Source organism: Ahaetulla prasina, chromosome 1 (genome assembly GCF_028640845.1).
Source record: "Ahaetulla prasina isolate Xishuangbanna chromosome 1, ASM2864084v1, whole genome shotgun sequence".
Classification (NCBI taxonomy): Eukaryota; Metazoa; Chordata; class Lepidosauria; order Squamata; family Colubridae; genus Ahaetulla; species Ahaetulla prasina.
Window position 1 is genome coordinate 20,326,007 of NC_080539.1, and position 24,502 is coordinate 20,350,508.

General features: G+C 40.4%; 1 protein-coding gene across 2 annotated transcripts; it reads left to right on the forward strand.

The window, feature by feature from the left end:
• The first annotated feature begins 113 nt into the window (after positions 1-113).
• Positions 114-18,527, forward strand: RFC2 (replication factor C subunit 2). 2 transcript variants are annotated; one of them, XM_058164331.1, is made up of 11 exons: positions 114-267; positions 3,141-3,210; positions 4,046-4,087; positions 5,377-5,483; positions 5,649-5,750; positions 7,845-7,945; positions 12,141-12,298; positions 13,421-13,486; positions 15,307-15,387; positions 15,981-16,094; positions 18,369-18,527. In XM_058164331.1, exons 1-11 carry the CDS (start codon positions 152-154, stop codon positions 18,477-18,479), a joined length of 1,068 nt encoding a protein of 355 aa, XP_058020314.1. In that variant the 5' UTR covers positions 114-151; the 3' UTR covers positions 18,480-18,527. The 2 variants fall into 2 exon arrangements, with proteins under 2 accessions (XP_058020314.1, XP_058020315.1); XM_058164332.1 differs by lacking the exon at positions 5,377-5,483 and having other exon boundaries at positions 253-267.
• Positions 18,528-24,502: the final 5,975 nt, after the last annotated feature.

The following is a 24,502-nucleotide window of genomic DNA, read 5'->3' on the forward strand; positions in this document are numbered from 1 at the left end:
CAAAAGAAATGACAGCAGGGATGGTGCGAGCGTCAGTTTTTGAAACCCGCATGTCTAACCCTGACTTTGCCCTCAGTCGAAATGGCCTCCCGCGCATTTCTTGACGTAAATAAGGGGCGGGGTTTTGGAAGCCTTTCGGCGGGAATCCCTAATGGCGGCAGCCGAGACGGGGAAGTCACTTGAAGGAGGGAAGCCAGGCGGGAGCGCTGCTGATGTCCCATCTACTTCTACTTCTCCTGCCGGGAGCGGCCATTATGAACTGCCCTGGTGAGAAACGGAACCGGGGAGGGAAAGGCAGGCCCACCAAAGGATGTTGTAAGTGGGTCCGGGCAGTTAGGTGAGGAAAAGCCGGTTGATGGCGCAGCAATAGGAAGCCGGTGTTCTTTTTGTGGGAGCGTTAAGACTGTGACTTTGGGTGGGGTGGGGTGAATGGGGAGACATTGTATGGGAGCCGCTTAGCAGACTTGGGCTGCAAAACTCTGAAGGGCCAGTAGGTGGCAGCAGAGTGCGAGTGAGTGATTAAAAGCCTTTTTCCTGCCCTCTAGTGGCCGGCTGAGGTTTGCATTGGCATTTCTAGGTTTTTGGAGGGAAATGAAAGCTAGTTTGGTGTAGTGGTCAAGGTGCTGGGCTATAGAAATCAGAAGATTGTGGGGCGTGTAGGACTCTGTTATGCATGCAAGCCAGTAACTCTTGAGTGACTCTGGGCCAATAACTCAGCTCATCCACCTTACAGGGTTGTTGCTGTTGGGGGGGAATTTAGGAGGAAGGAGTATTAGGTAAGTTCATAACTTAGAATTACATATTTAAAAGGTGGCATGAAAATATAATGATGAGGATCGATTATTTAAGGGGCATAAAATGGATTTTGCAGAGGCATTTCAGAAAGTCACTGCTGGAAGACCTGAAAGACCAGGTTAATGATTTAGACCAAATTTATCAAGGTGGTCATAAAAAGTTGACACCAACTGGATCAGTGTGGGGTTTCACTTACCTTTGCTACTGGTTTGCTTGCGCGTGCGCCACTGCATGTGCAGAGCGTATTTGATGACGTCCAGGTGGGTGGGTGGAGCCTCCCACCACCGCTGCTACTGGTTCACCCGAACCAGGACGAACCAGTAGCAACCTGCCACTGAACTGGATGGCACATTTTTATCTATAATAAAAAATTACATATGTGTATGTTTGTGTATATATGTGGAGAGAAGAGAGAGAGAGGCTTTACAGAAACTTGTAATCAGGATGGCAGCATTCACACAACCCACCTAATCTGCATACTGTGCTGAAGCCCTTCTCACCTAAGTTAAATTCAGCTCCAGTGGACTACATAGAAGCAGCCTGACAATTTTCTTGGCAACTGAACATTGTTTGCCATAGATTTCTTCTGGGCTGTTGGTTGATTTTTTTCAGGCTGCCCTTACTTAATCTCTGCAATTCCCAGATAAACTCCCACAAGACCGGTCTACAGGTAGTCCTCGATTTACAACAGTTCGTTTAGTGACCATTCAAAATTACAACACTGGAAAAAAGGGACTTACGACCATTTGTCAAACAATCATTGCAGCGTCCCCATCAACACGTGATCAAAGTTCAAGCGCTTGGCAACTGACTCATATTTATGACCATTGCAGTGTCCCAGGGTCATGTGATCCCCTTTTGCGACCTTACAAGCAATGGGGAAGACAGTTTCACTTAACCGTTTTAATAACTTAACAAGTTATTAAAGGGGCCGGGATAGCTCGGGCAATAGAGAAGCCTGTTATTAGAACACAAAGCCTGCAATTACTGCAGGTTCAAGCCCGGCCCAAGGTTGACTCAGCCTTCCACCCTTTATAATGTAGGTAAAATGAGGACCCAGATTGTTGGGGGGGCAATAAGTTGACTTTGTAAAAATATACAAATAGAATGAGACTATTGCCTTATACATTGTAAGCCGCCCTGAGTCTTCGGAGAAGGGCGGGGTATAAATGTAAACCAAAAAAAAAAAAAGTGCAGTGATTCACTTAATAACTGTGGCAAGAAAGGTCGTAAAGGGGGGCAAAACTCATTTCACTTAACAACAGAAATTTTGGGCTCAATTGCGGTCACAAGTTGAGGACTACCTGTATTTAGTTTTTTCAAAATTCAAGTTTCTCTTTGCTGCTGCCATAGAACTATCATCTAGCAAGCAGTTTCATTTGTGTAGAATAACAATATTAAATAAGTATGCTGCCCAGCTCCCAGTGACTTGACAGTGACAGTGAGTTGCTGTTATAGTAAGTTACAGAAAATCCTGGTCCAGGTTAATACTAATGAAACTGCATGTTGGGCACCAGCAGCTGCTAGATTTGGAACAAATCTTTTTATGTATGTTGTGCAAGCAAAATATTACCTAGTTTGGATAATGAAATGTTTGCAAGAAAATAACCAAGCTCAGAGAGCACCAAGGACTTCTCATTTCCACCCTGAGCTACAAATATTTTCCTTTATTGGTTCTTCCAAGTGTTTTTGGAAACAATTATATGGCTCTTACAGAAAATAAAAGCTTATGGGCTAAGTTCCTGCATTGATTATCCATACTTTATGATGCAAAAAAAATGATGCAGTTCTTGATTTCAATCAGTCAGAATAGCGCTGTAAGGGACCTTGGAGGTCTTCTAGTCCAACCCCCTCTTCAAGCAGAAGACCTCATACAATTTGGCCTCCCCAACTTGAAGCTCTCCAGATATTTTAAGACTGCAAAATGTGTAATTTCTAGCCAGCCAACATGCTCCTGTGTTTTCTGAAAATAATCTCTGACTTTGCACAACATGGTTAGCATGTTGTAGGAACCAGTTTATCACTGTGACATGATGTGGACACAATATGCCGTGTGAAATCAGCCACTGTATCTTGTCCTCAATTTAGAATTGAGCTTATTGTATGAACTCAGACAATATGCTGTTTAATACAACTAGATGATGCCAATTGGGGTAAACTATTTTAGTACTTACTAACTTAATTTCTCCTTTTCCTGCTCTTCCCACCCCCCACCCCCCGCCACTACTTGTTTCCAAACTTCATTTTCTGCTTCAGTTCCCCCAGTTTCCCAGCCTCTTTTCAACTGCATTTCCTTTCTTTTGCCGTTGGCACAGGGGAGAGTGTTAATGTGTCTTGTCCAACAGGGTTGAAAAATACAGGCCAATGAAGATGTCGGAAATCGTTGGCAATGAAGACACTGTCAGCAGATTAGAGGTATGGAAACCACTTTCTTGTAAGAAGAATGCTTCTTTCAATGGCTGTGAAATTTTAAGATGTGGTCTAAGTAGGTCTTGTAACTAGGGGAGTTATTTTCCTGCAATGAACTGGCACCGAAATGAAGGAGAGCTGAATTTCTTTGTTGGCTTTGGAAGATGACAATATCCAAATATCTGCGTGGAATTCTCGGTTGCCTATGGCTACAGCTAATGCTCTAGTGCTCTATGTGGGGCTCACTTCAAACGTTGTTTCTGAGACCCAGTTTAGGAAGTGTTGTTATTATAAGGGCTCTGAATCATTTTTGTTCTTGGCACTAAATCACAGAGGGTGAATCATTTGCTCATACTCTCTTTTATGTATTTTTGTTTACTATGAGACAACACCAAAGGGTAAGAAAACAAGTAATGGATGGCTAAAGCAATGGATACAATCCTGTATTTAAGCACTTGTCTGAACAGCAAAACTGAGTGTCCTTATCACCATAAGTGACAGCATGTTGCATGGAATTCCCTGTTTGTTCTTGGCTCAATACAGATTGAAGATGATTCCTTAGCATAGAATTTAAACAGAGAAAAGTAAGAGGTTTCTTTTCTTATATTACCACCTGTAAAATCTTATTTCAAATTTAAAAAAGAGAACTTGTTTAGAAGATAGGCATGGAAGACCATTGAGGAAGGCAAAAAGTATTGATAAGAAAGTTGCAAGAAATTTTGAAACACTGATGTGGCTGTGTGATCATAATTCTCCAAAATTTGGAGTACATACTGTAATTTCCAAGTACAGAAACTTGCATTTCTAATTAACTATCCTTTTTTCTCTTTCTCTTTCCTAGGTGTTTGCAAGAGAAGGGAATGTTCCAAATATAATTATTGCTGTAAGTATTGACAAAATAATTTGTCTCCAAGCTAAGTGCCATCTTAAAAAATGTACCATATTTTTCGGACTATAAGACGCACTGGACTATAAGACGGACCTAAATTTACAAGAGGAAAACAAGAAAAAAATAGTTTTTGGCCTTCACGCATTGCGTTTTTGCCCTCCCCGGTCCCCAGAAGCACTCTGCAGGGCTCCGCACAGCCCATTTTTGCCAAAAACAGGCCCATGTTGGGGCTCTCAAGGCCTCTGCGTGTCACATTTTAGCCCTCCCCGGCCCCCAGAAGCACTCTGCAGTGCTCCGCACAACCCATATTCGCCAAAAACAGGCCCATTTTCTCCAAAAATAGGCCGTGCGGAGCACTGCACAGGACTTCTAGGGGCTGGGAGGGCGAAAATGCGACGCACGGAAGGTTTGGGAGGCCAAAAACACCCATATTTGGTCTATAAGGCACACCTAAATTTTTACCAACTTTTAGGGAGGGAAAAGGTGCGGCTTATACTCCGAAAAATATGGTAAGTCACAGGCTGGTAAAAGAAGGTAGTTATGGGACTCCCATTATTTATTCATTCATTCATTCAATTTATATAGCTGCCGATCTCACTTTTATATGACTAGGTAGCTTACAATAAAACAAATAAAAACAAAATACCCAATATAAGAACAAATAAAACTAGAAACACTTAGCATCTGGGCATAACCTAACCTATCATCCACACAGCTAGGAGGTCGGCTGTAATCTGGGCCCAGGGCTAAGTAAGGCAAAAGGCAAGTTTGAAACACCAGCAAGGGCTGGGCTAATTTAATCACAAGGGAATGATGTTCCTATGTGCGGCGGCCACGACAGAAAATGTTTTCCTTGTGGTTCCCATCTGTTAACATTCCCTAGCTGACACTACCTAGAGCAGAGGTCTTCAAACTTGACAGCTTAAAGACTTGTGGACGTCAGTTCCCAGAATTCTCTATGCTATGCTGGCCAAGTTTGAATACCTGACCTAGAGTATGTTCTTCCTGTCAGATAGGACAGATAGAAACAATTGGGGAGAGACAATCCCTTAAGTAACTATTAAGTATAAAATACAACAAGTATTAGCACTTACTGTATTTTTTGTACTAGTAACTTGGGTAGTTAGCTCTCATTGATTATACTTTAAGTCTGCAAGCTTCTCTAGATTTAAACCATTAAGGGTGATATGTTTCAAGGAAGAACATCATAATTTCCAAATTCCAAGTTGTCCCTAACAATGGGATGGCTAAACCTTTTGGAATCTTTTTATTTTCTTTTTAAGGGCCCACCAGGAACTGGAAAAACCACCAGCATTCTTTGTCTGGCTCGTGCACTTCTGGGCTCTGCATTCAAAGATGCCGTTTTGGAGCTTAACGCATCAAATGACAGGTGAATCAAAAGTTAGAGAGAGAGCTGATTTTAATTTAAGCAATTTTACTCCATTCTTCAACTGACAAGATCTCTTAAAATAGCTTGCAAAGATCATGCTGCCCCCTCTCAAGGTTTAATATCAGTGAATAACAATTAAGTAATAACTGAGCATTTTACTTTCAGAGGCATTGATGTCGTCAGGAACAAAATCAAGATGTTTGCGCAACAAAAAGTCACACTTCCAAAAGGCCGGCATAAAATAATTATCTTGGATGAAGCAGACAGGTGAATAGATTTTTTTTCCTCACTCCAACAGTCACCTATATTGTATAATTACTCATTAATTTCACAGTATTTATTTTATTAAATTTATATGGTGCCTAGCTTCCTGTCCAGAACGAACTCTTTAAGCAATTGTTTAAATACTTGCAAGAGCTCTACTTCTCCACTGTGTACTTCTCAGTTGTGTTTTGTGTCTGCATAGTGGTGGGATCACCTTGTCCCAGATCATTTCTTACTGAAACACAAGGCTGGGTAGTTTCCAGCAAAGGAAACCTCTTCCTATCTCTTCCATTTGCACAGAAGCTGGCAAACATTTAAAGCCTGGGCACTATGCTTCCTATTTTAGCTTCAGGAACCACCGGAGGCATATCCACTGGTACAATTGTGTTACCAATTTGAAATTAATTTAAAAGAAATATGCTGCCACAAAAGCACCCTATTTTGTTGGTGAAATTTGGGAAGACTTTGGCTGACAAACTAAGAACTGAAGAAGCCACATGTGGTATAAAGGTCCACTATTCTTCTAGTGAGAAGAAAAGAAATAGTTATCTCTAAGCCATTGCTACCTTTTTAAAAAGAAATTCTCCATACGTGGTAGAGTGATTCTGTTTTTCCATGGCACAATTCATATAAAGCAGGGGTCACCAACCTTTTGGAACTCAGAGACCACTAAATTCATAATTTTAAATCCCGTGGACCACTAATATGATCTGCCTAATGACCAGTGGGTGGGTGTGGCTAGATGGACATGTGACTGGGTGAGCGTGGCCAACTCAATGTCACTGATGTCAAGGGGCTCTTTGCCAGCCTCTATTCGTTACTTCTTGCCTGCCCACCCGGGCTCTTTCGGGCACCAACGGGAAGCAGTTGCTGGAGCTAAGCAGCCACCATGAGAAAGCGTTGGCAAAACAGCTCAGTTCAAATTGGATTGAGCGAGAAGGAGGCTTAGCAGAAGCACCTCACTGATGACTATGAGCACAGGCTTTCCAAGCAGAGGGAAGACCTGCAGGAGTGCAAGACCAGGTACCGGCACCTGGAGGCTTAGAGGGCTGAGATGGTCAGCCAGTTCCAGGCCATGATGCAGTCCTACTGGAACAAGGCCCTCCGGCTTTTCACCACCAGCAGCACTTCCCTTCAGCCTTTGCCCAAAGCCCCACACCAAGAGGCTGAAGCAGACCCCAAGTTGGAATTTCTGCCCCCCTCCGACCCACACAAAAAGACCCCGAAGGGGAGACTCTCTGCAGCAACACAAACGTTCATTGCACGTATCCAGCCCAGGGGCTGTAATTTGAGGATCCCTGATTTAGTGCAATATAAAAAATGCAAATAATTTTTCTGGGGACCACCAAAATTTTCTCATGGACCACCAGTGGTCCACGGACCACCGGTTGGTGACTGCTGGTATAAATCACAAGGTGCATTTCAGAACATATGCAGGTAGTCCTCATTTACTGACCACAATTGGGATAAGCAGCTGTTTCATTAAGCAGAACTGACTAAGTGAGAAATCATGTGACTGTGACAATGCTTTTTTCCCCCCATTCCCTTGCCGTTTGGAGTGCTCACCCTACAACTGGGATAATTGGCAAAAAGTATATTAACGTTTGTATTTACGTTCATTGGAGGGGAAAAGACTACAAGAAAGTAATTAGGCACACAATAGGGAATACACCAGGCTGTCTGTAGCGTGCTTGTGATTCCAACTCCAAGTGCCACAACATTTCTCTCAAAGCGTATTTTCCATTATGTGCTTTATTCATTATTCTCTTGTCATCCCTTCCTCTCCAATCTCTCTGCTCCCCAAAGGGGGAGGGAACAGGTTAGGCAAAGACACATCTTTGTAATGTTGATCACTGTCATAACTTTGGTTGCTGAAAGGGGCAATGCCTATGCAATATGGCAATAATTGTTATTGTATCTTATGCAGCATAAATAAGAAAAATGAACTTGTTTCCTTTTAAGGTCAGGCTGAGTGAAACTGTTTACATTAGTAAATAGCATGTCCTGGACAAGGTATATTGTCCAACGATGACAGGCATTTTGGTGAGCTTTACATGGCTTAAATTTATTTTGCCTTTTCTATCATTCCTCCACCAGCATGACAGATGGAGCCCAGCAAGCCTTGAGACGCACTATGGAAATTTATTCTAAAACAACTCGTTTTGCCCTGGCTTGCAATGCTTCTGACAAAATCATAGGTAAGTACCATGGGCCACTTGGAAAGGAGGAGTGGCTCTCTCTCTCTCACTTATTCCTAGATCGGAAATAAACATTTCTATTATCACAATACCAAGCATCAAAGTAAAGATAGATCTTTACTTTTACTCCGTCAGCTGCCGTCCCTGCCAGAATGACAGCCCCCGCACAGCCGAGCTGACAAGAGAGAGAAGAAAGAAAGAGAAAGAAAGGAAGGAAGGAAAAAAGGGAGAGAGACAGAGAAGAAAGAAAAAGAAAGGAAGGGAGAGAGAGAGAAAGAGAAGAAAGACATTGACATGAGTGATGTCATGTTGGCCCCACCCACCCAGTCACACGCCCACCAAGCCACGCCCACAGAACCGGTGGCAAAAAAATTGTCCTTTTGCTTTATAAGAGAACCCTTGTAAGGCACAGTTGTTTGGTGCTAGTGTAAAAGAGTAGGTGGGAGTAATAGAAGTTCTACATTTGAAACTTATCTCTGCAGTGGGCTTGCCTCAGAAGTTTATTCTTGGCTCTAACTCGGGGGTCTGTGACCTTGGCAACTTTACGACTTGTGGACTTCAACTCCCAGAATTCCTGCGCATGCTGGCTGAGGAATTCTGGGAGTTGAAGTCCACAAGTTGTAAAGTTATCAAGATTGCAGACCCTTGCTATAGCAGACGTTCTAATAACAACCAAGCTTGAAAAACTGCTGTAAAATTGCAGCTGTAGACTGGTCTAGAACATTTTGAAAAACCATCGTGTAAATGCTTTGTGAGATTGGACGTGTTCTCACTCACCCATGGTGGTATTGTTTATAATTATTTGGCACATCACTGAAAGGACCATGTGAGGAGCCTCTATGATAGCCACCTGCAACATGTGCATTGGCAGGAGATCATGTCACATGGTTCCCCTTCAAAAACAGTCAGTAGATTGCAGACACTGCTAAAGTGATGTGAGATCAACCTTACAGTATGTAAACACTTAATAATATGAAAACTAGACTTGAGCCAAAAGGCGAAATAATCCCAGAATCTCTGAACCGGAGTAAATAAAATGGCTGGTGTGCTGCAAACAATGTTTGAAGAGGTATATTTGGCTCATTCACGCAGTGTGGAATTGCATATTTTAAAATTAAGCTAATTAAGAAGAACCTAATTAGCATGATTTTATGCCTCTTTATGTAGGTATTGGATCTTGGTCCCATTATTGAGTTGATGGTTTCAGTGGGTGGCAGATTTTTTAAATATGAAAGTACTTTAAAAATACTTTCAAAGATCATTGAATCCAATAGGATCCAAGCATTAGAATCACTGGGAAGTCCAATTTGTGGCCCTGTCTGTGGCTCTGGCTTATGGTTTCATGTGGAGCCTTTTAAGTGGCATCCCAGGTATGGAACTCGAAGGAGATGTGACTTTTCCCATACCATCTACTTTTCAGTAGTTGCTCAAGATTTGCTTTTTTATTGGGGCATTTGTAAGGTAACTTCTTTTCCAGGATGGCTGCTTTTTAACGAAATTTGCTTTCTGTTGTTTATTTTGTTAATTCTGTTGAGCACAGTGAAAAAAATGGAATTAAATTAAATACAACATAGAGTGAACAATGTCAACAGTACAATAATTAATCAGTAGAACAACTTGCCTCCAGAAGTTGTAGGTGTTCCAGTACTGTAGGTTTTTAAGAAAAGATTGGACAACCATTTGTCTGAAATGGTATAGGATTTCCTGCCTGAGCAGGGGGTTGGACTAGAAGACCTCCAAGGTCCCTTTCAGCTCTGTTGTTCTATTAATGTAACTGCTTTACTGTGTTTTATTATAGATTGCTCTATGGATTATTTATTTAATTATTATATGATTTATAAAACCACCCACTCCATAAGCCTAACCCTGGGCACCAAACAGCAAATAACAAATTAATTAAGTTAAATAGTTTCATAAATAAAGAGTCACTAGGGATAATTGGATGGGCAGCATATACATTTAATTAAACAAATAATCAAATGCATCAAAGAAAAAAGTCCCCATAAAACAATACAGTATATAAAAACCAAATACAAAAAGGCAACTAGGCGCATAGCAAAGCAATCACAAGGCAACTCCTACTCAACTGGCCCTTCATGTCTGGTCTTTAAGAAGCTTTATTTATTTGTGCACAGCTCTGGATTCCCTTCATAGGAGGAGCAGTGCACAAGTAAAAGTAATTCTGGTTTTGAATACCTTTAAGGCAGGGCTGGCTGGGGAATTCTGGGACTTGAAGTTTATCAGTGTTGTGTCTGCTCCCCCCGAGCCAGGCCCCCTGCCAGAAAGTGACTCAGAAAGTGAGGGGAAAGGACCATCAGGACTTACCTCTGGAGCACCGGCTTCCCTGGCTCAGCTCCAGGAGCCAGAGGTAGGCCAGGTGGAGGAGTTAACGAGGCCTCCGTCCCCTGACTCTTTCCCCCCCAGGCCACGCCTCCAGACCTGGCTGATGGCAATCAGGCCTGGCTGGACCCTAGGTTTCGTAGGCAGGAGAGGCAGGAACAACAGAAGCAGGGATGGGGCAGGCCTAGGAAGTGCTGAGTCATGGAGCCACACCCCACAGGATATAAAAGCAGCAAGGGCTGCTATACCACTTTGTGGCGAGCAAATCAACTGCTTACAGGGAGAGAACTAGAGCTGAAATCCTGTTTGTTCCTGGTTTCCTGGCTGACTCACCGGCCTCAAGAGAGATAACAGAGACACTTGGCAGACGCTCGCTAGTTTGCTTCCAGAGCTGATAGTTGCCATGGATTGATTTGCCGGCTAATTAAGTCATCGCTCGTGTCTCCCTGACTGAGGAGGGGGAGAGAACAACCAGGCTTAATGTTGCCAAGGTAGGAGACCCCTGCTTTAAGGAATGATGTAGCAGGGAACTCTGACGTAAACAGAGGTTTGGGCAGGAGCAATTCCTGGCGACCTGTGGTTTTGGTTTAGTAAGAGAAGGTAGACATCAAAATCCCCTGTGCTTGACTGCAGCTTCAAATTCAAATCTAGAAAGGATGTTGAACCATTCTGCCGCAGTCCACATAGATACGAGTGCTAAAACCAACTTCCTTTTATGCAAAGCAAAGTACATAGGCCAAATCGAAAAGACACTATAGTCCCATAATTGAAAACTGTGGGTTCAGTTTCTGGCATTTCCCAGAAGGAAACTCCTTCCTCAAATTCTGCCAGCTGCTACTGGTCAACTGTAGACATTTTAAAGATAAATGGATGGACAAATGGTTGATGTTGAATGTGATTTTCTTCCAGGGTTCCTAGAACAACTGCGTTTAATTTAATTCAGTGCATTCAGATGCATTAAAACAATTAGGCATGAAAGCTAGCTGGATGACTTTGGGCCAGTCACACACTCTTAGCCCAGTTCACCTCGTTGTTGTTGTTATTGTGGGGAAAAAAGGGTACAATTAGTCTTTCGCTTACCACAGTTCGTTTAGTGACTGTTGGAAGCTACAACTGCACTGCAGAGGTGACTTATGACTGTTTTCCACACTTACGACCATTGTAGCATCCTCATGGTTCCGTGATCAAAATTCAGATGGTTGGCAACTGCATCATATTTATGACAGTTGCGGTATCTTTGTGGTCACCTTTTATAACCTCCTAACGAGCAAGGTCAATGAGGAAGCCAGGTTCACTTGACAACTGTGTTCCTAACTTAACAACTGCAGTGATTCCTTAACAACTGTGGCTAGAAAGGTTGTAAAACTTACTTAACAACTGCCTCACTTAGCAATGAAATTTTTGGGCTCAGTTGTGAGCATAAGTCGAAGACTACCTGTATTAGATATGTTTGGCACTTTGCATTATTTATTTGTAAAACTAATAAAGAGAATAGAATAGAATTGAATAGAATTGAATTGGATTGAATTGAATTTTTATTAGCCAAGTGTGATTGGACACACAAGGAGTTTGTCTTGGTGCATATGCTCCCAGTGTACATAAAAGAAAAGATACCTTCATCAGGGTACAACACTTAATGATAATCATAGGTTACAAATTTAACACTTAATGATACAACACTTAATGAAAGTCATAGGCTACAAATAAGCAATCAGGAAACGATATCAGTATAAATTGTAAGGATACAAGCAACAAAGTTACAATCATAAGTGGAAGGAGATGGGTGATGGGAACCATGAGAATAATAAAGACAAGAAATAAATATAATTTCACCTCTAAATTCACTGCCTTCTAGAACCCATCCAGTCTCGCTGTGCAGTTCTGCGATACACCAAGCTGACAGATGCCCAGATTCTTATGAGGCTAATGAAAATCATCGCGAAAGAGAACATACAATATACAGATGATGGTCTAGAAGCGATTATCTTCACAGCCCAGGGAGACATGAGACAGGTGGGTAGTGTCTTTCTGCAGCTTCTTTTTTTAATTTTGTCAGCATCCAAAGTTGAGACGGGGATTTGCTATTGCTAAAATTAAATAGCTTTGCCATATGGTATTTTCCCCTGTTTTTGTTGGGTGAAACTGGGCACTGGAGAAACAAATGGACAGCAAAGTCTTTCGATTCTGCTGATGACATATAGTGCAAATACGATATTGATGTTGCAAAAACCATAACAAGCACTTTACAAGAAAGTTACTGATTTGAAAATCTAAGCTCCCTCCCTCTCTCTTTTCCCCCTCCCTCTCTCCCTGCCTGTCCAATTTACACAGTTATTAATGGTTGGATTAACTTGCATTATAGAAATCAGGTCTTCCTAGCTGTGGCAGTTTTTACAGCTGACAATGCAATCTCTTTTGTGAACACAATATAATTTCATGGGTCAGCTTAAAATCTTTGTGGAAAGTAACACAAGTTTACATCATGAAGCTTGACCATGGCTGCCTTCCTTGGCGAAAAGAGTTAGCACATTGTCTAACGTATATCTGGCCACCTACTACAGCTTCTTCACAGAACTGTTCCAAATTTAATACTTCAGTGGGGTTTAAATTTATTAAGACCACTCATTTGGGATAAAATGAATTTTGATGTCATCCCAAAGTGAAAATGAGTTGGCCTCTTCAGAGAGAACCAAAGTGGGAGTATTATCTACCATCCTGATGATTGCAATAGTTTGATTGTAATATTTCCACTGTCATTAAAATGTTCTTTCAGCACGCTGAATTGTAACTATTCAGTTGATGGCTTTGTATAAAGTATTAAGTGGCTTCATGTGAAAATCTGCAATATTCCATTACCTGGTTTCTTTCCAATGCTGCAGTCTGCCAGCCATTGATTTATGTCCACTGTTGATGCTCAGTTCTTATTTGGAGAGTTTCTTTCCCCTTTTTGAGATTTTTTTAAAAATTAACTTCTGCAAACCATGACCCTACCTCTTCTTTTGTACAAAAATCATGCCATTTTAGTCACATCCAGATATTTTTCTTTCCTGATTAAGAAACTGTGTAGATCTTTAAAACTTTAAGGATATCATATTTTTATATAGTAATGATAGTATGTTTTCATTCCTTTAACAGGCACTAAACAACTTGCAATCTACCCATTCCGGATTTGGTTTCATCAATAGCGAGAATGTATTTAAGGTTAATTAAAAGTTTTTTCTTTAAAACTGCACTGATGATGTTACATGGCTGGGTAATGAAATCCTGGTAAGCAAACAGCCAAGTTCAAAGAGCACCAAGCACTCCATAGTTCTAAGCTACATATATTCTCTTCTTTTGGAAGTTTTTCTTTTGCCTGTCAGAACTAGTAAGATCTGCAATTTTTCAGAATTGTGAAGGAGTTTTCGCAAAATGGCGGAAGGGGTGCTACATTGAAGAAAATTACCTCCTAAAATGTATTTTATTGTCTTGTATTTAAAGGTAACATGATTCTTCTTTTGCACTGGGCATCTCTTGCTTGCTGCCCCCCCCCTTTTTTAATTGAAAAAGTTTTAAAAAACAAACAAACATTTTCCCCTCCCCTCCCTTCACCCACCTCCTCCCCGCTTCCCGGGTCAATCACAAGGTGTTGTTACACATAAATCAAACATAGAGTAAGATTTTCCCTTCTAATCCAGTTAGCCTCATCCGAGTCTTTTCATTTCCTAACCTCTCCCATAACATTCTAAAATAATAGATCCTAATTATTCAAAGGCAATCTGATATCTCTTAATCTGTTATCTATTTTGTAAATAATCAATCCATTTTTTCCATTCAATTAAATATCTTTCCTGCGTATTGTCTTTCAAAAAGGCTGAGATTTTTGCCATCTCAGCCAAGTTAATAACTTTCAATATCCATTCTTCTATTGTAGGTAATTCTTTTTTCTTCCAATATTGTCCAATCAGCAGCCTTGCTGCTGTTATTAAGTTCAAGATCAATTTAGTCTCAGTCACTGTACAATCCGTTATAATTCCCAAAAGGAAAGCTGCCCCTTTTTAAAGTCCCCCACCAAAAAAACCCTAAAATTAAGAATGCCTTCTCCGAAGAAAATCTTTATCCTACTCATGTGAGGGATATTCCCACTGTGGTTCACTTCTAAGGTCCTATCACAGGAAGTTGCTTTATGCCAAATCAGACTCTAGATCCACTTACTTCAATACTGTACTCTGTTGGCTTGCTAATTTTTTCTCCAATCCTCCTTGGAATCAGAATTCTAAACACTCTACCCTCTACTTTGGGCAATGGTTAATGCCAGTAAGCAACCAGTTTCCTGGAAGAACTTATATGTAGATCATAAATTGGGATGTCAATTTCCTGAGGGGGAAAGTGGATCTGTTTTACACATTTTTAAAAAATTGTGCTCGTTTGAAACAAAGAGGCTGATGAGATTGGGCTGTGTTTTATTGAGTTCATATGAAATTATCCTGAACCAGTTTCACTTTAGCAGACTAATAGTTTCCATATCTTTCCAGGTCTTATGGGACCTGTGCAGCCTTGTGTAGTTCAAATAGATTTATCTTTCTTTATGGAGATGGACTATAACTGTTTTCAAAAGCGTTGGGGGACCTTTCAATCTGTTTTCAATAGCATTGGGGTTTTTTGGCGGCCCCCAGGGGAAGATCCTTCTCTGTGGGGGCTCCTACTCTCTGGAATGAACTTCCCCCCGGTTTACGCCAAATATCTGACCTTCGGACCTTTCGCCGCGAACTGAAAACATATTTGTTTGTTCGCGCGGGGCTTTCTTAAATTGTTTAGATTTTAAATTTAATTGTTATTCAAGTTTTAAATTGGGGTTTTTTTTAGATTATATATTTTAATTTATCGGCCTAACTGTATAATAAGTTTTTTAATTTATTTTTAATTGTACATTGTTTATTTTTATCTTGGCTGTACACCGCCCTGAGTCCTTCGGGAGAAGGGCAGTCTAGAAATCTAATAAAATAATAATAATAATAATGATGCTTCTGTTTTTGCCATAGGTGTGTGATGAGCCCCATCCTTTGCTAGTGAAGGAGATGATCGGCCATTGTGTCAATGCGAACGTCGATGAAGCTTATAAGGTGGGCACAAGAGTGCATACCTTTTGCCTCTTTTGCTTTCTGGTTTTCTTGCTTTTTGGTCTGAACATAGGACAGGAACTCTTTCTCACAGCCATTTTAAGAGCTTGGGGGTTGTTTTACATATTGCCCTAGGGCAGGAGTCTGCAAACTTGGCTCTTTTAAGACTTGTGGACTTCAACTCCCAGAGTTCCTCAGCCAGCAAGTCTTAAAAGAGCCAAGTTTGCAGACCCCTGCTCTAGGCCAAGGGTGTAAAAATCGCGGCCGCGGACTGGATGCGTCAATGCCCACCCCTGTTTTAACGAAGGAGAAAAAAGTTGCGAGTAACGTGAAGATGAGAGTTTGTCACCCCTACCCTAGGCCATGGGTTTAGTTATATGTTCTAAAGGCAACAATTGGCTGGGGTCAAGAAAAAAAACGTAAGTCACAAATCTTCCTCTTTGTTCTCCTTTTTGAAGTCCATTATCTTTATAATTTAATTGTGATTATATTCCTTCTCGTTTAAGTTTGAGCTGTCGTAAAAACAGTGTTTGAGAAATTGGATATACATCTTTAAAGCTGTTACACATCAAATGATCATTTTGTTCTTTCTTCAGATTCTTGCTCACTTATGGAAGCTTGGTTACTCACCTGAAGACATCATCGGCAATATTTTCCGAGTCTGTAAAACATTCCAAATGGCAGAATATCTGAAGTTGGAGTTCATTAAGGTTAGGTTTTGTGAGGGTTGCTGGTGTAAGCAGCAGGGTTGGCTGTGCAAGCCAAGTGCCTGAAGAAGGAATCTTTTTAACATCTGGATCTTTATATAGATCCATTTATAATCCTGTATAAACTTCTTCCTTAAATAGGTGAAAAGAGTACTAGGGAATTCCATTACATCCCAAAGTAAAATTGCACAAAACATCTCTAACTCTCTTACTCTATTTGAAGTGATTTCTTCATCCATTTAGGAGTAGAAGGATTGAATCTTCAGATTCACTCTTCACTCGCCCCACCTCATGCCACATATTATACATGTGTCCGTTGGATATGCTTATTTTGTTTATTTAGTACAATTACTTTGGGTGCCCTTACAATTACAATAGGAAAATGTTTTTTTTAAAAAAAATTGAGATTACCAAAATGTCCAGATAAAGTACAATCAATCACCCTGAAGTCCAGAAACAGAGAACAGCTCAGGGGTGAAATGCTCCCGATTCGGACTGGATCGCCTGATCCAGTAGCGATGGTGGTGGGTGATTTGGAGAACCAATAGCAAAAATCCCTCCACCCCACCCCACCCTGGCATGCCCAGCTGAGCCGCATGATCGTCAGAGGGTTTTTTCTTTTTACTTTTAAAAGCATTTTTTCTACAATCTCTTCGGCCGAAGAGGTTGTAAAAAAATGCTTTTAAAAGGCTCCTCTGACAATCCCAGCTGAGTTGCCTGATCATCAGAGGCTTTTAAAAGCATTTTTATAGCTTTTAAAAAATGCTTTTTAAAGTAAAAAGAAAAAAAGGTGGCCACGCCCACCCAGTCACATTACCCCACCATCACCAAGCCACACCCACAGAACCGGTAGTAACAATTTTACATTTCACCCCTGGGACAGCTCCTTAAAAAAAAAAAACGTGGGAATGGGAGGGAACTAAATGGATCTCTGGAAGATCTCATTCCAGAGGGCAGAAACCATAACAAAGAAGGCAGCTCCTGAGACTTACTATTTGAAGGAACTTGATGTGCATCAACTCTGCCTGATCTCTGCCAGAACCAGTTGGCCAAAGACCTTTGTTTAGTAGGATCCAGGAAGGGATCCTTTTCTGCTATGGCACCCGCCCTGTGGAACATTATGGCCCTCCCCCTAACCGGGACCTTAGATTGGCCCCGTCCCTCCCAGCCTTTAGGAAAGCCATGAAGACAGGAATCTGCCAGTTTGCCTCAGGGTCTGGCAGTGGTGGAGATCTCTTACCAAAGGCTTCTGCTGAGCTGATGTAGAATTATTTCTGCTGTGAGTCATGCTTTTCTGTTTTAAGTGGATTACAGATGAGTTTTATATGCATACAGGTTTTCAACATAGTTTTACTGGAATATGTTTACCCGTTTTAAGCCACCTAGAATTGCTTAGATCAGATGGTTGGTCATACAAATGGAATAGTAACTGAAAAATCTTACTGGATGGGCAGAGATCATGGGACATAAGCAGTTCCCCCAATGCAGTAATCCAACTATGGGACTAGTGCTTGAGTGATGTTAAGAGGGCCTCCTGGTCCAGAGATGGTGTATCCCTGCCTTTCTATCTACTGACGCATCACAATTTTTTAATCCATCCTTTTTTTCTACTACAGGTAATCCTCGACTTATAATCATTCCTTTAGTGGCCGTTCAAAATTACAACGGCACTGAAAAAAAGTGACCTATGACCATTTTTCACACTTAAAACAGTTGCAGAGTCCCGAGGATCATGTGTTAATTCGGACCTTGGCAACTGGCATGAATTTATGATGGTTGCAATGTCCCTGGGGTCATGTGATCACCTTTGGTGACCTTCTGACAAGCAAAGTCAGTGAGGAAAACCAGATTCACTTAACAACCATGTTACCAATTTAACAAACACAGTGATTCATTTAACAACTGGCAAGAAAGGTAAAATGGGGCAAAACTCAACTGTCTTGCTAATCAACGGGAATTTTGGGCTCAGTTGTGGTCGTAAGTCAAGGACTACCTGTACACTACTGTCTCCATCAAATGATGGTGGGAATTCCGAGGGTAGTTTTAGGGCAGGATGTAACGCTTGTTGCTTTACTCAGGGGTGAGTTGTCTTGTTTGGTTGAGGTATTTCCTCTGTGGGTTTTCCTCTTCCACATCTCAGTTTGCATGTGCATACGTAGCTGCAACATGAAAATATGACGATTGTGATTTCATGAATGTATACTGAAATGCTGTATCTTTACAGCAGGAAAAACAGGAAGCTCATTTGAATTTTATTTTTTCCCTCTCTTTGATTAGGAAATCGGTTATACACACATGAAGATAGTAGAAGGAGTAAATTCGCTCCTACAAATGGCAGGCTTACTAGCCCGCCTCTGTCAGAAGACTGCTGCTCCCACCACAAGCTGAGAGGATGGACGTCAAGTTGGTCAATAAAGAGGAGATTTTGCAAACTGACTAGCTGCTTTGTGCAACCAAAGTATGAGTGCGCGGCTTAGCATGTAGTTGGTGGGTGCGAATACAGTTGTCAAAGCTATAGTTTCTCTTACAACTTGTGTTTTTTACAGTTAAATAAAAGTTTGTTATAAAAAGTATCAACCATAAATTTTACTACACCAGTGGTATTGTTCAGGAATGTGAACACATTTTTTTCCTCCCCTACATTTAAGAATCAAAATAGTCTTCCTTAAATTATTCAGCCAAAATTATAAAGTAATGCCTCTTTAATAGCACTAGATGGAACCGAATATTAAAATACATTTGTCTTATGTCCTGAATTTAAATTACGTTCCGTAACTTTATACAATTAATTTTCAAGCCCCTTAGATTCAGTCATGCCTCTATAGTCTCCTCTACGTGACCGTATTAATATGCTATGCTAACAAAAACCCAGTTTCTTCCAACTTTGCTTTTAAAATTAGTTCTTGACAACCCTAAACCATTCTTTTGTTAATCTGTTTAGTTTTGTACATATCCTTTAGAAAGAATTGAACTACTGTATGGGTGTCTGGGGTGGGAATGGGGAATTCCCAAATTGTTTTTTTTTAGAAAAGTAGTCTCCAGCCTTCTAGAATCCAAGAAAAGAAACTAAACCGTGTACCAGTAATTTTATTTCTGATCCTTTTGTATGCAGAAGGCTTGTTTTTCTGCCTTTTAGCTCCCCCCCCCAACTTGCCTAGCAATTAATCTGTCATCTTCCTTGGACCAGAGTGACTCCTGCTGTCTCAAAATAATAATAGTGGACCTTGTAATACCTGGCAACAGCAGAATAAAAGAGAGAGAGAACTGGAGAAAAAAGATCAGAAAATATAAAGACACACAAAGAAATGTAAACGACTATAGCAAAAGAAAGCAAAGCTAGTACCAATAGTAACAGGGCTATTGGGTGCAGTTCCGAAACGTCTGAGCACTACTTGAACAAGGACAGCATGGATAAAACCAGTCTATTTCAATTTCAGCTTTACATAGAATAGCTGCGACGATACCTTTAATACTGGTTTTTTTTTTTTTATCTGATACTTATTTTAAATATAATCAATCCACATTTTCCATTCTAAAATGTATTTTTCTAGTGTATAGTCTTTCAAAAGGCTGATATCTTCGCCATCTCAGCCAAATTGGCAACTTTCAATATCCATTCTTGTATTGTCTTTCAAAAGGCTGATATCTTCGCCATCTCAGCCAAATTGGCAACTTTCAGATGTGTCGTGTACTGGCCCCGCCCGGTTTAGCAAAGGGGGGGGTAAGTCCCGATATGTGACACTGCCGTGACATCGCGAGTTTGACATCCCTGCATTAGATGGTTTTGGAGGGAAGCTCTGGTAACCAAAACACCAGGAAGAATCTGGTAGCACCCTTTCACACTTACAAATGTGTGGGTCTGAAAAGATACTACCAGATCTCCTACACTTAATCGCAATGGCTGCTGATGGGCAGTATGACCACAGTCTTGCCTTATACAGATAGTCCTAAATCTATGACCATAACTGATTATGGCCATAAAACAGGTCATTAGTTACTGACACAATTTTATATTTTTTTCTTGTGGCAGTTGTTAAGTGAACCTATTATTCATCATAGACAGTTTTATAGGAGCCATGGTGGCGCAGTGGTTAGAATGCAGTATTGCAGGCTAACTGCCCATTGCCAGCAGTTTGATCCTGACTGGTTCGAAGTTGACTCAGTCTTCCATCCTTCCAAGGTTGGTAAAATGAAGACCCATATTGTTGGGGACAATATGCTGAAATTTGTAAATCGCTCAAAGTGTGCTGTAAAGCGCTATGGAGCAGTATATAAGTCTAAGTGCTGTTGCTATTGCTAGAACCAGAAGTAAATGCTGGTTGGTTTGTTTTTTGCAAAAACGATGTAAATTGCATCCATGTGACCCCAGGATACTACATATAGGCTGATTGCCAAGTGTCCAAAATACAGTCACTTGACTGCAGGGTAGGCAGCCATTTTTGGAACTTTGGATCCAGGTCATAGATACCTTTAATACTGGTTTTTTTTTTTATCTGATACTTATTTTAAATATAATCAATCCACATTTTCCATTCTAAAATGTATTTTTCTAGTGTATAGTCTTTCAAGTAAGCGGAGATTTTGTCATCTCTGCCAGATTTGATACTTTGAGTGTCCATTCTTGATTGTAGGTAATTCTTCTTCTTCCAATACTGAGCAATCAAAAGTCTTATGTTATTAAGTTCAAAATCAATTTAGTCTCTATAGCTGTATAGTCCATAATTATTCCTAGTAGAAAGAACTGCAGAGTAAACTTAATCTTCTTTTTCAAAATATTCTGCATGATCCACCATACTTTAATCCAAAATGCTTTAACTTTTTTACAAGTCCACCATATATATATTTTTTTTTTTTTTTTATTCAAAAGTTTTACAAATTTTTTTCCCTTTCCCCTCCTCCCCTCCCTTCGCTACCCCCTCCCCGACTTCCCGGAACGAGCACAAGGTATAGTTAAAAGTAAAACAAACATATGCTAAAAAGTTTTCGTCCCAACTTAATTATACCCCTACAATCATCAATTCTAACTTCCCCAAAAGCAATCAAAATAATACATCATAATCATTCAAAACAGTCTGATAACTCTTAGTCTGATATCTACGTTGAATATAGTCAATCCATTTTTCCATTCCTTTAAGTATCTTTCTTATGTATTGTCTTTCAAAAGGCTGATATCTTCGCCATCTCAGCCAAATTGGCAACTTTCAATATCCATTCTTGTATTGTTGGTACTTCTTTTTCTTCCAATATTGTCCTATTAGTAATCTTGCTGCAGTTATTAGATTTAAAATCAATTTAGTCTCAATTACTGTACAATCCGTAATAATTCCCAACAAGAAAAATTGCGGCAGGAACTTTATCTTCTTTTCAGAACATTTTGTAAAATCCACCAAATTTTTATCCAAAAGGCCTTTATGTCCTTACAAGTCCACCAAATGTGAAAATATGTAGCGTCATCACAATTACATCTCCAACATTTTGCTTGCATTTCTGGATACATACGATAATTTTTAGGATCTAGATGCCATCTATAAAACATTTTATAAAAATTTTCCTCAGATTCTGTGCCTCGTGAATTTAACATTTCTAACCCAAATTTTTTCCCACGTTTCCAATAATATTGGCTCCTGAAAATTTTGTGCCCACTTTATCATACAGTCCTTTACCAAGTCCTTTCAGAATCTATTTCAAGTAACACATTATACAATCTCTTTATATGCTCCTGAGACTGATTTCTAATTTGCTTTACCAAATTTCCCTCGTTCTGCTCTATACCAATTTTTTGATCTCCCTTCCATCTAGCATGTAATTGCTCATATTGAAACCAAGTATAATTTTTCCCTTCCTCTCTTAATACTTGCAGAGATTTTAACTGCAAATTACCTCTTTCAGTATACAAAAGATCTTTATATGTAATCATTTCCTGATTCTGTTCTATGTTTATATTTTCTACTGTATGTCTAGGACATGCCCATACAGCAACCTTATAATTTAGTTTATAAGAGGATTTTTCCAAACACGAGAAGGGCATTTCTTAGCACATGATTTTTAAAGGCCTTATCCACTTTTTGTCATAAATTAAATATGCATGCCATCCATATAACAAATCATAACCTTCTATATTCAAAATTCTGTCCTCTGTTAAATTAAACCAATCACTTATTGCAGAGAGAGCAGCTGCTTCATAATATAATTTAAAATTAGGCATTTTAAACCTCCCCTTTCCCGAGAATCTTGAATTATTTTCATTTTAACCCTAGCTTTTTTACCTTCCCATATAAATTTATTAATTCCCTTCTGCCATTCCTCAAGATTCTTATCTTTCTTATTTATTGGTATCATCTGATAGAGGAATAAAATCTAGGTAAAACATTCATTTTAATAGCAGCAATTCTCCCAGCAAAGATAATTGCAATTTTTCCAAACAATCAACTCGTTCTGAACTTTTTGCCATAAAACCTCATAGTTATTCTTATACAATTTCACATTTGATGATGTAATATAAACCCCTAAATACTTAACCTTCTTTACAATTTCAAATCCTGTTACTTGCTCTAGTTTTTCTTTCTGTTGTTTATTTTGTTAATTCTGTTGAGCACAGTGAAAAAAATGGAATTAAATTAAATATAACATAGAGTGAACAATGTCAACAGTACAACGATTAATCAGTGGAACAACTTGCCTCCAGAAGTTGTAGGTGTTCCATCACTGGAGGTTAAGAAATGATTTTGGACAACCATTTTTCTGAAATGGTATAGGGTTTCCTGCCTGAACAAGAGATTGGAATATAAGACCTCCAAGGTCCCTTTCAGCTCTATTATTCTATTAATGTAACTGCTTTACTGTGTTTTATTATAGATTGCTCTATGGATTATTTATTTAATTATTATATGATTTATAAAACCACCCACTCCATAAGCCTAACCCTGGGCACCAAACAGCAAATAACAAATTGATTAAGTTAAAATAGTTTCATAAATAAAGAGTCACTAGGGATAATGGGATGGGCAGCATATACATTTAATTAAACAAATAATCAAATGCATCAAAGAAAAAAGTCCCCATAAAACAATATAGTATATAAAACCCAAATACAAAAAGGCAACTAGGCGCATAGCAAAGCAATCACAAGGCAACTCCTACTCAGCTGGCCCTTCATGTCTGGTCTTTAAGAAGCTTTATTTATTTGTGCACAGCTCTGGATTCCCTTCATAGGAGGAGCAGTGCACAAGTAAAAGTAATACTGGTTTTGAATACCTTTAAGGCAGGGCTGGCTGGGGAATTCTAGGAGTTGAAGTTTATCAGTGTTGTGTCTGCTCCCCCCCGAGCCGGGCCCCCTGCCAGAAAGTGACTCAGAAAGTGAGGGGGAAGGGCCATCAGGACTTACCTCTGGAGCACCGGCTTCCCTGGCTCAGTTCCAGGAGCCAGAGGCAGGCCAGGTAGAGGAGTTAACGAGGCCTCCGTCCCCTGACTCTTTCCCCCCCAGGCCACGCCTCCAGACCTGGCTGATGGCAATCAGGCCTGGCTGGACCCTAGGTTTCGTAGGCAGGAGAGGCAGGAACAACAGAAGCAGGGATGGGGCAGGCCTAGGAAGTGCTGAGTCATGGAGCCACACCCCACAGGATATAAAAGCAGCAAGGGCTGCTATACCACTTTGTGGCGAGCAAATCAACTGCTTACAGGGAGAGAACTAGAGCTGAAATCCTGTTTGTTCCTGGTTTCCTGGCTGACTCACCGGCCTCAAGAGAGATAACAGAGACACTTGGCAGACGCTCGCTAGTTTGCTTCCAGAGCTGATAGTTGCCATGGACTGATTTGCCGGCTAATTAAGTCATCGCTCGTGTCTCCCTGACTGAGGAGGGGGAGAGAACAACCAGGCTTAATGTTGCCAAGGTAGGAGACCCCTGCTTTAAGGAATGATGTAGCAGGGAACTCTGATGTAAACAGAGGTTTGGGCAGGAGCAATTCCTGGCGACCTGTGGTTTTGGTTTAGTAAGAGAAGGTAGACATCAAAATCCCCTGTGCTTGACTGCAGCTTCAAATTCAAATCTAGAAAGGATGTTGAACCATTCTGCCGCAGTCCACATAGATACGAGTGCTAAAACCAACTTCCTTTTATGCAAAGCAAAGTACATAGGCCAAATCGAAAAGACACTATAGTCCCATAATTGAAAACTGTGGGTTCAGTTTCTGGCATTTCCCAGAAGGAAATTCCTACCTCAAATTCTGCCAGCTGCTACTAGTCAACTGTAGACATTTTAAAGATAAATGGACAAATGGTTGATGTTGAATGTGATTTTCTTCCAGGGTTCCTAGAACAACTGCGTTTAATTTAATTCAGTGCATTCAGATGCATCAAAACAATTAGGCATGAAAGCTAGCTGGATGACTTTGGGCCAGTCACACACTCTTAG

Excerpts from the sequence above, each read along its gene's own strand:
- RFC2 (XM_058164331.1), top strand. The coding sequence starts at position 152 with ATGGCGGCAGCCGAGACGGGGAAGTCACTTGAAGGAGGGAAGCCAGGC. Across the intron at positions 3,211-4,045 it reads ACACTGTCAGCAGATTAGAG|GTGTTTGCAAGAGAAGGGAA; the intron begins GTATGGAAACCA and ends TCTCTTTCCTAG. Across the intron at positions 15,388-15,980 it reads ACGTCGATGAAGCTTATAAG|ATTCTTGCTCACTTATGGAA; the intron begins GTGGGCACAAGA and ends TTCTTTCTTCAG.